The 15,453-nt window shown below is 45.1% G+C and overlaps 1 protein-coding gene across 9 annotated transcripts in view; it reads left to right on the top strand.

Moving 5' to 3' along the window:
- The window catches only part of PIGM (phosphatidylinositol glycan anchor biosynthesis class M), a 313,826-nt gene extending 298,642 nt beyond the window's left edge, over positions 1-15,184 (top strand). For all 9 annotated transcript variants that reach the window (XM_077491881.1, XM_077491877.1, XM_077491876.1 and 6 more), the window contains 3 exons: positions 6,087-6,188; positions 14,635-14,805; positions 14,931-15,184. In XM_077491881.1, coding sequence (XP_077348007.1) covers positions 6,087-6,188; positions 14,635-14,805 — 273 coding nt within the window. In that variant the 3' untranslated portion in view covers positions 14,931-15,184. The remainder of the gene's footprint in view (positions 1-6,086; positions 6,189-14,634; positions 14,806-14,930) is intronic.
- Positions 15,185-15,453: the final 269 nt, after the last annotated feature.

The following is a 15,453-nucleotide window of genomic DNA, read 5'->3' as shown; positions in this document are numbered from 1 at the left end:
AATGTCTCTATCTCCAAAAAGTTTAGCAAGATCAAAACCTTGGTCCTGGGAAGTGATGGAGCGAGAAGAGGCTGGGGGAGCCGAGTCACTCACTGACCAAGGAGATGGAATGGGAGACGCTGCAGGCTAGAAATCTCATCTCTGATCAGTATTCTAGATCTCAAGGTGATTCAATTATCCCTTCAATGCTTGACCTTTCAATTGTGAGGTCATCCATCAAGGATTCTGTCAAGCAGTGCATAGCAGTAGCATAATACCTCAAGCATCATTGAAGGACCAGACGTTTGGCGGTTCAAGAGAAGTGAATCTGGTATTAGCACTGTGCACTTTCCAAGCATGGAAAATTTGCAGACAGATAACATTGGTTGTCAGATTTGGACCTCCTGGTTTCCAGGTTCCAACAAACAAATCCAAGGATCCTCTTTCATTTGCAGTGGATGCTCTAGTCACTTGTGGGATCAGTTCTACTGATCTACACTTTTCCACCCTCTCAGGATCCTTCCTTTACAGCAGTGGTCATCAACCCTGTCCTCAGGGCCCACTAACAGGCCAGGTTTGCAAGATAACTGAAATACATCACAGGTGATATAATTTGCTGCTCAGTGATTGCAGTATTCTAGTCTACATCTCCCCAAGGTGATCCATAAAACCTGGCCTGTTAGTGGGCCCTGAGGACAGGGTTGATGACCACTGCTTTAACCACTTCCCGACCAGCGCACGACGATGTACGTCGACAGAATGGCACGTGCAGGCATATTGGCGTACAGGTACGTCCAATATTCAATGCCGCCCTGCCATCGGGAGCGCGCCGCCTAGCAACTAGTGACGCTGATCTCTGCTCCATGTGATTGGAGCAGAGATCACTGTTCACTAAATGAAAGCCCAACCCCCCCACAGTTAGTAACACACCCCTAGGAACACTTAACCCCTACACTGCCACCCACTGGTTAACCCTTTCACTGCCAGTGTCATTTACACAGGAATCACTGCATTTATATAACAGTGATTACTGTATAAATGACAATGGTCCCAAAAATGTGTCAAAAATGTCCGATGGGTCCCCCACAATGTTGCAGTCACAATAAAAATCGCTGATCGCCGCCATTACTAGTAAAAAAAAAATAATAAAAAATTATTAATAAAAATGCTATAAAACTATCCCTATTTTGTAAACGCTATAACTTTTGCGCAAACCAATCAATAATCGCTTATTGCGATTTTTTTTTACCAAAAATATGTAGAAGAATACGTATCGGCCTAAACTGAGGGAAACATTTTTTTATATATATTTTTGGGGGATATTTATTATAACAAAAAGTAAAAAATAATGCGTTTTTTTCAAAATTGTCGCTCTATCTTTGGTTATTGCGCAAAAAATAAAAACCGCAGGGGTGATCAAATACCACCAAAAGAAAGCTCTATTTGTGGGGAAAAAAAGACGTCAATTTTGTTTGGGAGCCACGTCGCACGACCGCGCAATTGTCATTTAAAGCGACGCAGTGCCGAATCGCAAAAAGGGGTCTGGTCTTTGACCAGCAAATTGGTCCGGTCTGCAAGTGGTTAAAGGATTGAGATGGAGATAATCCCAGTGATTCTCAATGCACTAAATGTCCCAGAAGATTGTCAGGCTCCTGGCAGACTCTCCGTGGGCCCTCCTCTAAATCTTCTGTCATGAAGGCCACTGTTTTTTAGCCACTCACTTTAACAGCTTGGCTGTTTAAGCTCAAATCTTAAGGGACAAGCGCCTGTCAGATTTGGTCATGCCGATGCTCTTGAAAGCTAGGAGGTCTGCTGTTGCAGGTCACATTTTTCCCCCTGTACATTTCTCTCAACGTATTTCTGTCAGTTCTTCAGAGGCCATCCTAGCAGAGACATTCCTGTGTGTAGCCTTCATCACAATGTTGCCTTTCTTATTGCCATCACTTCTGTAAGGCGGGTTTCCAAGTTTCCAGCCTTAACTTGTAGGAAACTTTTTCTTGTGCTACACAAAAACAAAGTTGTTTTGAGGCCCAGAACCCCTATTCTCCTCAAGGTGATTTTTTTTTCACCTTAATGAGGACATTGTTCGTCTATTTCTCTGTCCTGCACCTACAAATCCTAAAGATATTTCCTTCCATTGTCTGAGTCTGACTGTTATCTACAGCCCTTTTTTCATCATTTTTCATTCCTGAAGGTCCCTATAGATGACAACCTGCTTCTTGTTCCACTATCGCTAAATAGATTTGACAATTCATCATTTATGTTTATGACCTCAAGGGCAAGGTTACCCTGTTCCATGTCAAGGAGTGTTCTGCTAGATCAGTTAATGCTTCTTGGGATTTTCAGCACAGGCATTTGTTTCTAAAATTTGCAAGCCTGGCCCCTTGCCTTCTCTTCACAGATGTGTTTTTCCAGGTAGATGTTCAGGCTTCAACTGATGCCAGCTTTGTTTTGAAGAGCTCTTCAGGCAGCCTGTGAGTACTGTTGAGCCAGCTCTGTTAAGTTTTTGGTTTCTTTCTCTTAAACCTGTTAGCCTTTGGTTGCTTTGGTGCCCACCCCTCATTGAACTGCTTTTGGACATTCCATTGGTTCCAGAATACTTCATCCTGTGTCCTGTAATGTATGAATAAGAATATAGTATACATGTCTTACCTGTAAAATGCTTTTCTTGGAGTGCAGTTTTGTGGAAGAAAATTTTGGCAGGACTTGGGGAGGGGAAAAAGATGGTTGGGTTGGATTCCATATGTGATTTGTTTGCGCAATGGCTGCTGTTTAGCGATTCAATCATCAAAACACCGTGGTTGTTAGTGTGTCAGGATGATTCAAGCACATTATTTATATTATTACATTGCAGTATAAAATGAAATGGCTCAACTCACCATAATGCAGAATCAGTGAGAGAGAGTGTCACTGTCACCTGCCACCCAGATGCAGCATGTCACTGTCACTTGCCACCCAGATGTAGCGTGTCACTTGCCACCCAGATGCAGCATGTCACTTGCCCTCATCACCTGCCACCCAGATGCAGTTGTCACTTGCCACTGTCACCCAGAGGCAGCATGTCATTTGCCACTGTCACCTGCCACCCAGATGCAGCGTGTCACTTGCCATCGTCACCTGCCACCCACATTTAGCATGTAATTTGCCACCGTCACCTCCAGAAGCAAGAGAGCAGCACACGGTTGGGACTGCGGATTGCAGTCCAACCAAAAGTGACGGTCCTGTCGGCCAGAGAATCTGTTGTGGTCGGAGGTAGAGGGGAAGCTTTCGCCAGTAAGGGACCACAATGAGTAACTCCAGCAAGTACTGGAGCAGTATTCTTACCAACGGGGGATGGTGAAGAATCGGGAAACTTCAGTGGGAATCAAGCCAGGAAACCAGCCAGTGGAGGTGACACTTGCAGAGCAGCCTTGTGTGTCAAGCCAGAGACTGAGCAGGCCAGCGGGGGTGAAGCTTGAAAGGTATCTAGAGTGTCGAGCTGGGGAACCAGCAGAGTGACTCTTGAGGAAGATACCACCGTGAAGATTGGAGGAGCTCAAGGGATTTAGTAGGCAGTGGGTCTAGTGAGACACTGGGAGCTCAGGGTGCTGAAGAACTACAAGGAGTGATTGCAGTGAAAGTAAAGGAACTGTTAAGCCTTGTGCTAGGAACTGGTAAAGACTGTTGCCATAGGATACAACATTCCTACACATGCAGATGTGGCATCTTGCTGGATGCCTTTCTCTACATGGCTGTCCTCCTTTTGAAGTCTCTGAGTCTGCCAAATATTCTTGCAGCTACCTAAAGGTGTCCTGGCCCTAAACCTGTCTTCCCTCAAAAAAAAGGTTTGTTAAGAGAAATAAACTTTATTTTGTATCCAAGAAGTGTCTGGTGCCCAATAACTTTAATAACTATACACATTCCATGCCTCACAACCCACTACATACAGAAGGAGATCAGCTATCCCTGGAGGTTCTCATTAGATCAAAGGAGGCCTGGCACCTTGCTACACTTGCCACCATCACCTGCCACCCAGATGCATGTCACTTGCCATTGTCACCTGCCACCCAGATGCAGCTCACCACTGTTATCTGCCACCCAGATGCAGCATGTCATTTGCCACTGTAATCTGCCACCCAAATGCAGCATGTCAGTTACATAGTTGGTGAGGTTGAAAAAAGACACAAATCCAACCTGTGTGTGTGCTTTTATGTTAATAGAACAGTGTATATCCTTGTATGTTGTGGTAGTTTAGGTGCCCAACTAATAGTTTTTTGAAATTATCGATGCTGCCCACTGAAACCACTGCTTGTGGAAGACAATTCCAAATCCTTACCGCTCTTATAGTAAAGAACTCTCTACGCAGTTTAAGGTTATACCACTTCTCTTCTAATTTTAGTGAATGGCCGCATGTCTTTTTAAATTCCCTTGCATGGAAAAGTTTCATCCCTATTGTGGGGTCACCAGTATGGTATTTGTACATTGAATTCATCCCCTCTTAAGCGTATCTTCTCCAGTGAGAATAAGTTCAATGCTTGCAGTCTTTACCCATAGCGGAGATCCTCTAATCCCTTTATTAGCTTTTTTGCCCTTCTCTGGCCCCTCTCCAGTTCCAGCACATCTCTCCTGAGGACTGCTGCCCAGAACTGGAAGGCATACTTCAGGTTCGGCCAGACCAGAGTCTCATATAATGGGAGACTTATCGTTTTATCTCTGGAGTTAATCCTCTTTTTAATGCATACCAATATTCTGTTGGCTTTGCTTGCAGCAGCTTGGCATTGCATGCCATTGCTGAGCTTGTCATCTACTAAGGACCCCCAGGTAATTTTCCATCCTAGATTACACCAGTGGTTCTCCCCCTAGTGAGTAGATTACATTCATATTTTTTGCACCCAAATGCATCATTTTACATTTTTCAACATTAAACCTCATTTGCCATGTAGTTGCCCACCCCATTAGTTTGTTTAGATCTTCTTGCAAGGTTTCCACATCCTACGTAGAAGTTATTGCCCTGCTTAGCTTAGTATCATCCGCAAATGCTGAGGTTGAGTTGTTTATCCCATAAAATAGGATTTGTCCTAGGACAGAACCCTGGGGGACCCCGCTATCCACACCAGACCATTCCGACTACTCCCCATTTATCACCACCCTCTGGACTCACCCCATAGCCAGTTTTCTTGACTTGCCATGATCACTTGCCACCCAGATACAGCATGTCACTTGCCACTGTCATGCAGATGCAGTGTGTCACCTGCCACGTCACCTGAAATCCACATGCAGCGTGTCACATGCCACCATCGCCTACCACCCAGTTGCAGCATGTCACTTGGCACTGTCACCTGCCACCCAGATGCAGCATGTCACTTTCCACTGTCACCCAGATGCAGCATGTTACTTGTCACCCGCCACCCAGATGCAGCATGCCATTTGCCACCGTCACCTGCCACCCAGATGCAACTTGTCAATTGCCAGTCACCCAGATGCAACATGCAGCTTACCACTTTCACCTGCCACCCAGATGCAGCTTGCCACTGTCACCTGCCACCCAGATGCAGCTTGCCACCATCACCTGTCATCCAGATGCAGCTTACCACCGTCACCTGCCACCCAGATACATTGTGTCACTACTTCCTCTGCTTCTGGCAGCCTCTCCCCACAGTGTCCGAGGGGGGTAAACTTCCACATGCGGGCGAGCGGTAAGAGATGGCATAGCTATCTCTCTGCTGGGCCGGGGCTGCAGCTCTGTCAAGAGCAGCCTTCATGGCCCTGCTGTAGGGGTGGAAGAATGGTGATGTGAGGCGGGCAGTGAGAGAGGATGTCACACCTGAATTAGAGGGCAGAGTTTCTTCCCCTCTGTTCTTATGATCCACAAATTTTACTTGCTAATAAAACTGAGGTATGCTAGGCTCTCCTTACCGTGTTCTTTGCCAGTGTCCAATATCCTGAATTTGTAATTTTCCAGCCCTGTTACAGTGGGATGCATGCACTCCACCAATGCTGATACATCATAAAACATTTTGTAAAAATAATGCTTTTTAAGTAACAATAAAATTAGAAAGCCTCATCTTTTGTTACATGTTTGTAACAGAAAGTTAAAATGGCATTAATATTCTGCTTTTATCTTCTAGTATTTCCTCTGGTATCTCTGTCTACTGCCACTCATTATGCCAGGACTGCAGATGTCATTACAACATGGAACATTCCTACTAATTTTGTGGTTTTTTGGACAGGTAATACCAGTTAGATAATTTTACTAGTTTTCACATTTTCAAAATGACTTTTAAATAATGAAGAAAGGTAAAATAGTGGAACTGTAATGTCCATAAACTTGTACTTGTAAATACATGTAATTTGTATTAAACATTATTTTATAACATGCCTCGGATTCAGTAGCTACAGACAGGGTAATATAATTCCCAAGAACATAAGGGAAAACTTGAACTTTTCACTGCCAGGTCTGTACAGACCTGGCAGTTGCTGCAGTCAACGGGATTGTGTGTAAAACTGACAGGTAGACTACTGCCTGTCATGTGAAAGCATTCAGGCGGCTGCGCTGTCGGCCGGTTGCTCACACACACCCCCGGTACCCAAGGCTGGATTAAGAACATCATGGGCCTGGTTTAACAAATTAAAATGAAATGAAATAGAGAGAGGGGTGCGGGGTAAGGGAGAAAGGATGAGGGAGAGAGGATGTGCATGAGCATGCGTGGGAGTGACAGCAACGCAGCCCGGCCAAGGCAAGTGACCAAAGGCACAGAACCCAGAAGGAAGACCGGGTGAAGATGGAAGCGCCCAGGACCCGCCGGATTGATCACAGCGCAGCGCTGGAGGGCTCAGTCTGTGTCTAATATGCTGTGCATACTAGTACATTATGGCATAATAAGGACAGAAAAAAGAATTACTCCTGCGCTAGTGAAGGCATTATTGGTATAAAGTGGTAGTACTATTTAAAACAATAAAACTGGAGAAAATGATCGTACGTGTCCCGCTGCCTAGACTGACCAGGGGTGGTCTGAAGAAGACTGTGTGGGAAGAGTGGATGGAAGGCGTGGGATCAACCGCTTGCATCAAAATCATACAGTTTATTCATGTATAATGGAATACATACATAAAAAATATATATAATATACTATGTGACGTAAAAGATAGGTTCCAAAATATACACTTAAAAGGTTAAAAGTAGGACATGTCCATGCAAGGGCAAGTACTTTAAATGAGGCTGACGCGTTTCGAGGATAACCTCTTCATCAGAGCCTTAGGAACAGGAACAGTCTGTGTAAACCAGTAGACCAACATAAAACATGGAAGGAGTGGCTAGTTGGGAGATATATCATGTGATGAGTAGTTCGTTCTCCTTAGCTCTATACCAGTCCAAATTGCAGTGCTCTGTATTGCTGTGTTGTATAATTAATCGGTGTACATTGTACATTTCAGCTATCCAAGAATGTTATGAGGTCACTCTGAATTCTGCAGCCAAGGAGATCACTGAGTACTCACATCTGAATTCTGCAATCACATGGCCACTTCCTCCCATTTACTTCCTGGGGTATTTCCTCAGATGTTCATGACACACTGCCTGTGGTCACATGACAATTCTCTCCTCTATTTACTTCCTGGGGTCCATTCTCAGGTGTCCATCAGCTAAGGAGAACTAACTACTCATCACATGATGTATCTTCCAACTAGCCACTCCTTTCCATATTTTTTTATGTTGGTCTACCGGTTTACACAGACTCTGTTCCTGTTCCTAAGGCTCTGATGAAGGGTTTATCCTCAAAACACGTCGGCCTCATTTTAAGTACTTGCCCTTGCATGGGCATGTCCTACTTTTAACCTTTTAAGTGTATATTTTGGAACCTATCTTTTACGTCACGTAGTATATTATATATATTTTTTTATGTATGTATTCCATTATACATGAATAAACTGTATGATTTTGATGCAAGCGGTTGATCACACGCCTTCCATCCACTCTTCCCACACAGTGGGCATGTCCTACTTTTAACATTTTAAGTGTATATTTTGTAACCTATCTTTTACGTCAAATGGTATATTAGATGTATATTTTTTTATGTATGTATTCCATTATACATGAATAAACTGTATGATTTTGATGCAAGCGGTTGATCACACGCCTTCCATACACTCTTCCCACACAGTATATTATGGCATAACCTACCTCAGGGCCTCTAAAAAGTAGTAATGTTAGAAAAGTTTACTACCGTTTTAATATAAAATATAAGAGCCTCTTATGGGGCCCCCCAATGCCCTGATGGCCATTGGGCAGTTCCCAAGTGTTAGCCAAGATTTAAAAAATATTTTCAGGGGTACTTTTTTTTACCAGTGGTATATTTAGAGTAGCTGACATCCACTATGTTCCTCTATACATCACAATAGTGATCACAATATTAAATGAGAAGTAATAACGGGCAGAACAAATATGAGGACTGAGAATATTTTCTTTAGTTGAACTAACAAAAGTGTGTCCATTGTAACATTGAGGATATGCAATATAATTTTAAAGAACTGTTTTTGTGGGTAAGTGGCATAGGAAATTAGTATGGATGGTATAAAAGTGGGAAGTATGTACCGACGAGGGAGAGGGATGTGCAGGGTATGCCAGTGGGCAGTGTGCACAGCAGAGGAGTATGGAGGGTATGCCAGTGGGCAGTATGCACAGGAGAGGAGTGTGGAGGGTATGCCAGTGGGCAGTATGTACAGAAGAGGATTGTGGAAGGTATGATGGGGGCAATATGTACAGGAGAGGAGTGTGGAGAGAAAGAAAGTTTTCAGTATGTACAGGAGAGAAGTGTGGAGGGTATGATTGTTGGCAGTATGTACAGGAGTGTGGAAGGTATGATATGGGGGGCAGTATGTACAGGAGAGGAGTGTGGAGGATATGACAGTGGGTGGTATGTACAGGAGAGGAGTGTGGCAGGTATTATGGGGGGCAGTATGTACAGGAGAGGAGTGTGGAGGGTATGACAGTTGGCAGTATGTACAGGAGAGAAGTGTGGAGGGTATGACAGTTGGCAGTATGCACAGGAGAGAAGAGTGGGAGGTATGATGGGGGCAGTAGGTACAGGAGAGGAGTGTGGAGGGTACAACAGTTGGCAGTATGTACAGGAGAGAAGTGTGGAGCATATGATTGGGCAGTAGGTACAGGAGAGGAGTGTGGAGGGTATGGCAGTGGACGGTATGTACAGGAGAGGAGTGTGGTGGGTATGACAGTGGGCAGTATGTACAGGAGAGGAGTGTGGAGGATATGACAGCCGGCCCTATGTACAGTAGAGAAGTTTAGGAACGTGGTAAGTATGCACAGCAGAGCAGTGTGGAGGGTATGACAGTGGGCACTATGTCCAGGAGAGAAATGCATGACAACGGGCACTATGTATAGGAGAGAAATGTGGAAGGTATGACAGTGGGCTGTATGTACAGCAGAGCAGTGTGGAGGGTATAACAGTGGATAGTATATACAGTAAAGGAGTGTGGCAGGTATGACAGCCAGCACTATGTACAGTAGAGGAGTTTATGAAAGTGGGCCGTATGTACAGCAGAGCAGTGTGGAGAGTATGACAGTGGGCACTATGTACAGGAGAGAAGTGTATGACAACAGGCACTATGTAGAAGAGAGGAGTGTGGAGGGTATAACAGTGGGCGGTATGTATGGGAGTGAAGTGGGGAGTGTATGACAGTGAGCAATCAGTGCTGCCAGCTATGGTTAGCAACACTGATCATTGTATTCTGTGGGTAGGGAAGGCTCCCCACTGGCAGAACACAACACTGGGGAGTGATTCCCCCATCCACAGGTAAGCAGGTGAGAGGGGGTGTGGGGACAGGCTGGGGAGAGAGGTCTGTCAGCAAGGGGGTGTAAGGTGGTTATGGACGGATATCAATCAGTGGGTGGGGGGACTAACTGGGAGTGATATCTTTTGGAGTGGGGTTTGTCATTTGCGGATTAGGAAATGTTCACCTGTGATATAAGTTGAAGGGAGGTGGCTAACATAGGAAGTGGCTGGGGAGTGACCTGGTTGGTGATGAGTGTGAAATGGATGATGTGTTTCAAGTTTCTTTCACATTTACGGTAATGCTTACTGCCCTCTGAAAGGTGATTGGTGGTGGATTGCTTTTCAACAAGTGGTATAGCAGCAGTTGACAGGCGTTCATGAGGTGTTACTGCCGCCTCCTTGTTTTTCTTTTACATTGTTGAATGGTAGTTTTACATTGTTGGACTATGCTGCTACTGTGAGCAAGTTTGGCTTGCAGTTGCAGAAATCAATAGGCAAGTTTGACAGGCGGTACTGTCTGTCAAATTCTGCAGTTAAAGATGCTGCAGCTAAAGAAATTACAAAAAAAAGTTGCAGCTGTAAAGTAAAGAATCACAGCTACAGCATTTGTACAGCCCTGTCCAAATATATTTTTTAATATTTGGGTCAGGGACGTGCGGTGAGGTCAGTGGCTGGTGAGTCTCTGGCAAGTATCAGAGCCAGATACACACAGGTTACATACGCCGCGATTGTTAGAGCGAGAGCAATAATTCTAGCTCTAGACCTCCTCTATAATGCTAAACATGTAGCCTGTAAAAAATTTTGATTGCGTTTCGGCACTGCGTCCTTTTAACTGACAATTGCGCGGTCATGCGACATGGCTCCCAAACAAAATTGACGTGCTTTTAATCCCACAGATAGAACTTTCTTTTGGTGGTATTTGATCACACCTGCAGTTTTTATTTTTTGTGACAATTTTGAAAAAAACACATTCTTCTTTACATTTTGCTATAATATCAGTTTAGGCTTATACGTATTCTTCTACATATTTTTGGTAAAAAAAAAATCGCAATAAGCGTTTGGTTTGCGCAAAAGTTATAGCGTTTACAAAATAGGGGATAGTTTTATGGCATTTGTATTAATAAATTTTTTTTTTACTAGTAATGGCAGCGATCATCGATTTTTATTGTGACTGCGACATTATGGCGGACACATCAGACATTTTTAACACATTTTTGGGACCATTGTAATTTATACAGCAATCAGTGCTATACAAATGCATTGATTCCTGTGTGAATGACACTGGCAGTGAAGGGGTTAACCCCTAGGGGGCAGTGTAGGGGTCTAACGTGTCCTGGGGAGTGTTTCTAACTGTGGGGGGGCATGGCTATGTGTGACACTGTCACTAGGCAGAATGAGGAGATGCTTGTTTACATTAGCATCTCCCCGTTCTTCCTCTCCATGAGGAGATCGCAGGTATCCCCGTGGCGATGGAGCCCGCGGGACCCGCGACCCGACTCACGGAGCTTGCCATGGGCATGCGTGCCTGCTGGCGCCATTTAAAGGACAACGTACAGGTACGTTAGTTTGCCTGTACGAGCCCTTGTCCCAACGTATACCGGCGTGAGGGCGGACGGCAAGTGGTTAAAGTGTCACCTATGGAGATTTTTAAGTACTGAAGTTTGGTGCCATTCCACAAGTGTGTGCAATTTTAAGGTGTTTAACATGTTTGAAAAATTGCTGCAACGACCAGCATTTTATTCCCTAGGGTGTCTGCTAAAACAATATATATAATGTTTGAGGGTTCTGAGTAATTTTCTAGCTTAAAAATTATGACTTTTAGATGTAGGAGAGAAGTGTCAGAATTGGCCTGGGATTACCATAAGTAACATACAAGTAATTAATATATATTGTTTTTAAGGTAATTTTACTATATTTTCAAAACTGTACTCAAGCAGGTGGCTTAACTGACAAATTACTGAAGTTTGACGTTATAACAACTAGTCATTTCTCAGTAAATAGATAAATTATTACCGTATATACTCGAGTATAAGCCGAGATTTTCAGCCTCTTTTTTGAGGCTGAAAGTGCCCCCCTCGGCTTATACTCGAGTCATCGCTGTCTGCCCGCTCGATCAGCGTGTCGAGCAGACAGACAGCGGCCATTCTATTCAAAAGCCGCGCCTCCGGCTCCGCCTTCGCCTGTGATAGGCGGAACACTGAATTTCCCAGCAGCCTGTGTTCCGCCTATCACGGACGTCGTATCATCCTCGTACTACGGACGAGGATGATACGACGTCTGTGATAGGCGGAACACAGGCTGCTGGGAAATTCAGTGTTCCGCCTATCACAGGCGAAGGCGGCGGCGCAGCTTTTGAACTTTACAATGGCCGCCGACGAAGAGGGCACGGGACGGCACGGCACGGGACGGGACGGGACGGGGGCAAGGCAAGGCACGACACGGGACGGATGCAAGGAGGCAAGGCACGGCACGGGACGGAGGCAAGGCACGGGACGGAGGCTCGGGACAAAGGTAGGCTGGACACACACACACACACACACACACACACACACACACATGGATGGAGACACACACAGGGATGGATGGATGGATGGATGGATGGAGACACACACACACAGGGATGGATGGATGGATGGATGGATGGAGACACACACACACAGGGATGGATGGATGGATGGATGGAGACACACACACACAGGGATGGATGGATGGATGGACACACACACACACAGGGATGGATGGACGGACACACAGGGATGGACGGACACACAGGGATGGACGGACACACAGGGATGGACGGACACACAGGGATGGACGGACACACACACAGGGATGGACAGGCATGTCTCACCCTCGGCTTATACACGAGTCAATAAGTTTGCCAGTTTTTTTGGGGGTAAATTGGGGGCCTCGGCTTATATTCGGGTCGGCCTATACTCGAGTATATACGGTATGTTCTAACATATAGCATAATAATATATAATTTAGCTTGATTAAAACAGAACCTTTTCAGCAGCAGAAGATTCTCATTCTCCCTCTTAACTGTGTGAGAAAAACATGGGAATATGGGTAAACCTTATACCCATAAACCCATGTTTTGTTGGAAGGGCTGGGTTGGAAGGGAGCATTTGTCTTTTGGACACATGCCCCGTTCTATGACACTATAGTGAGAAGACAGCCTCCACTGCAGCATTTTCATTGGACAGCTGGGGCCAATGGTACTTTTCCATTGGTCCAAGGCTCCAAGCGGTCCATTGAGCTCAGTGCCTCTGACAAGAAGTGAGGAGAGGCACTGTGAGCTCATCCTCTGTCTGCTGCAAACAGAGTTTGCCAACTTGTATTTAAACTGGCCGCTCTGTATGCAACTTCTGACAGGCTGCACAAGGAGGCCCTGTATGTCCAGAACCATAGGTCCTAGGAGCCAGTGGTGGGATAGGTCTTTGGCTACCTAGCCACAAATTTGGGGTCTCTACGACCCTCAAAGCTCGAACGAAGGAGAACTTGTCAAAACTAGGTACCTTCTCCCCCCCCCCCAAAGAATGACATGCCAAATGGGGCATAGGAGGTGTGCTTAACCACTTGCTTACTGGGCACTTAAACCCCCCTCCTGCCCAGACCAATTTTCAGCTTTCAGCGCTGATGCACTTTGAATGACAATTGCGCGGTCATACAACACCGTACCCAAATGACATTTTTATCATTTTTTTCCCACAAATAGAGCTTTCTTTTGGTGGTATTTAGTTCCAGCTGGGAGTTTTATTTTTTGCTAAACAAACAAAAAAAGATTCAAAAAAATAAATAAAAATAAAATCATGTTTAATAGTTTGTTATAAAATTTTGCAAACAGGTCATTTTTCTCCCTCATTGAAATGCGCTGATGAGGCGGCGCTGGTGGGCACTGATAGGCTGCACTGTTGGGCACTGATAGGCACAGTTAAGGTGGCACTAATAGGCACAGATAAGGCAGTACTGATGAGCACAGATAAGATGGCACAGATGGGTGGCACTGATGGGTGGCACGGATGGATGGCATGGATGGGCACTGATGTGTACCACTGATAGATGGGACTGATGGGCACTGATAGGTGGCACTGATAGATGGCACTGCTGGGCACTGATGGGCGGCACTGCTGGGCGGCACCGCTGGGCACTGATGGGCACTGGTAGATGACACTGATGGGCACGGATATGTGGCACTGAGGTGCAGCACTGTTTTTGCGGCAGATTGTGGGCCCTGATGGATGGCACTGTGGGCACTGATAGGTGGCACTGTAAGCACTAATGGGTGGCACTGTGGGCACTAATGGGTGGCACTAATGTTTCACTTTGTCCCCTACTTAGGTGGCATTGGCAGGGGGCAGGTGGGCAATGATGATCTGGCTGTGATCGGGACTGATGTCCCGATCACGGCCCTCGGTGATCGGCTTTTTTTTTCTCCTTGCGCTGTCGTTTTGTCACATGATCAGCTGTCATTGGCTGACAGCTGATCACGTGGTAAGGGGTCGGGATCGACCCCTTGCTCGGATCCGTGATCAGGCGAGTCTCATAGATTCGCGGATCAGAGCTCGCCGCGTGCGCCCCTCAGGGGACGCGCAGGCCGCTCATGCACGGGACGATGTCAATAGACGTAGTCCCGGCAAAGCAGGTCCGCGCTGTAGCCGTCATTCGGCTATAGCACGGATCTCTAGAGGTTAAAGTGGAACTTCCTCCTTTGAGTGGAGCTCCACTTTAAGCATACTAATTGTTTGAGCCCAACATTCTTTTCCTAATCATAGCACATATCAGAAAACCATAGCAAATCCTAAAATAAAATGTGAATCAGCCTTCAACTTGTCTACCACTCCTAAAATCATACATATGAAACTAACACTGCTTTTTTGTCTTGTAGGCTCTGTGGCTGGCTCCAGCCTATTTTCTGGAATTTGAAGGAAAAAACACATTTTTACATGTGTGGCTAGCTGGATTGCTCTTTCTCATTATAAATTGTTATATTCTCACACAAATTATAACTAGATACAAATTAAGGGAAGAAAACAAAGCAAAAGATAAATGGCAATAGGTGAGGTGTAAAGTCTCATTTATGTGCCCCCCCACCCCCTCCTTTTTTGTCCTTTCACTTTCCCTCTTTCCTTCCCCTTAGGGACATCCTAAAACTTAATTTTTATTGTTTCTTGTTTCCTTTAGGACACTTGGTGTAAGAAAGACAGTAGACAAGACTATTGGTTATGAAACAACTTCATTTGATATTGCCTATCTACTTATTATCCAAGCAAATGTTATGTCATAACCACAAATTTATTTTACTTAAGCCAACATCTTTGTTACTGATAATGTTGTTATAACGTTAATAACATCTATACCCAAATACCTGTTTTATTTTTCCCCTTCCCCAGGTTTCTTTGTAATATAAATTCAATAAAAAGATATTCTAAGTCTAATTCTAAGTCCCCGTATGCTGTTGCCTGAGGATGAGTTATAAGAAATGAAGATGAGCCTGGAAAAAATTGCTACTGTGTACACTAAAGCTGGGTATACACGGATCGAAATTCAGGCGATCCAATCCATGCATGGGCAGGCTGATTGTACCCAAATCGATCCATCTATTAACTTGGGTACCTGGAGCCTGTTGGATTTTTTACTGCTGCCGGTTATAGCCACTAGCAGTAATCGGGTTCCACCGGCCAGAAATGCTCCCCACGCCCCCTGC

The sequence above is a fragment of the Lithobates pipiens genome, unplaced genomic scaffold (genome assembly GCF_037356315.1).
Source record: "Lithobates pipiens isolate NorthernLeopardFrog02 unplaced genomic scaffold, aLitPip1_a1.2 Scaffold_19, whole genome shotgun sequence".
Lineage (NCBI taxonomy): Eukaryota > Metazoa > Chordata > Amphibia > Anura > Ranidae > Lithobates > Lithobates pipiens.
The sequence above is the reverse complement of the archived record's forward strand: the minus strand, read 5'-3'. Positions and strand labels throughout refer to the sequence as shown.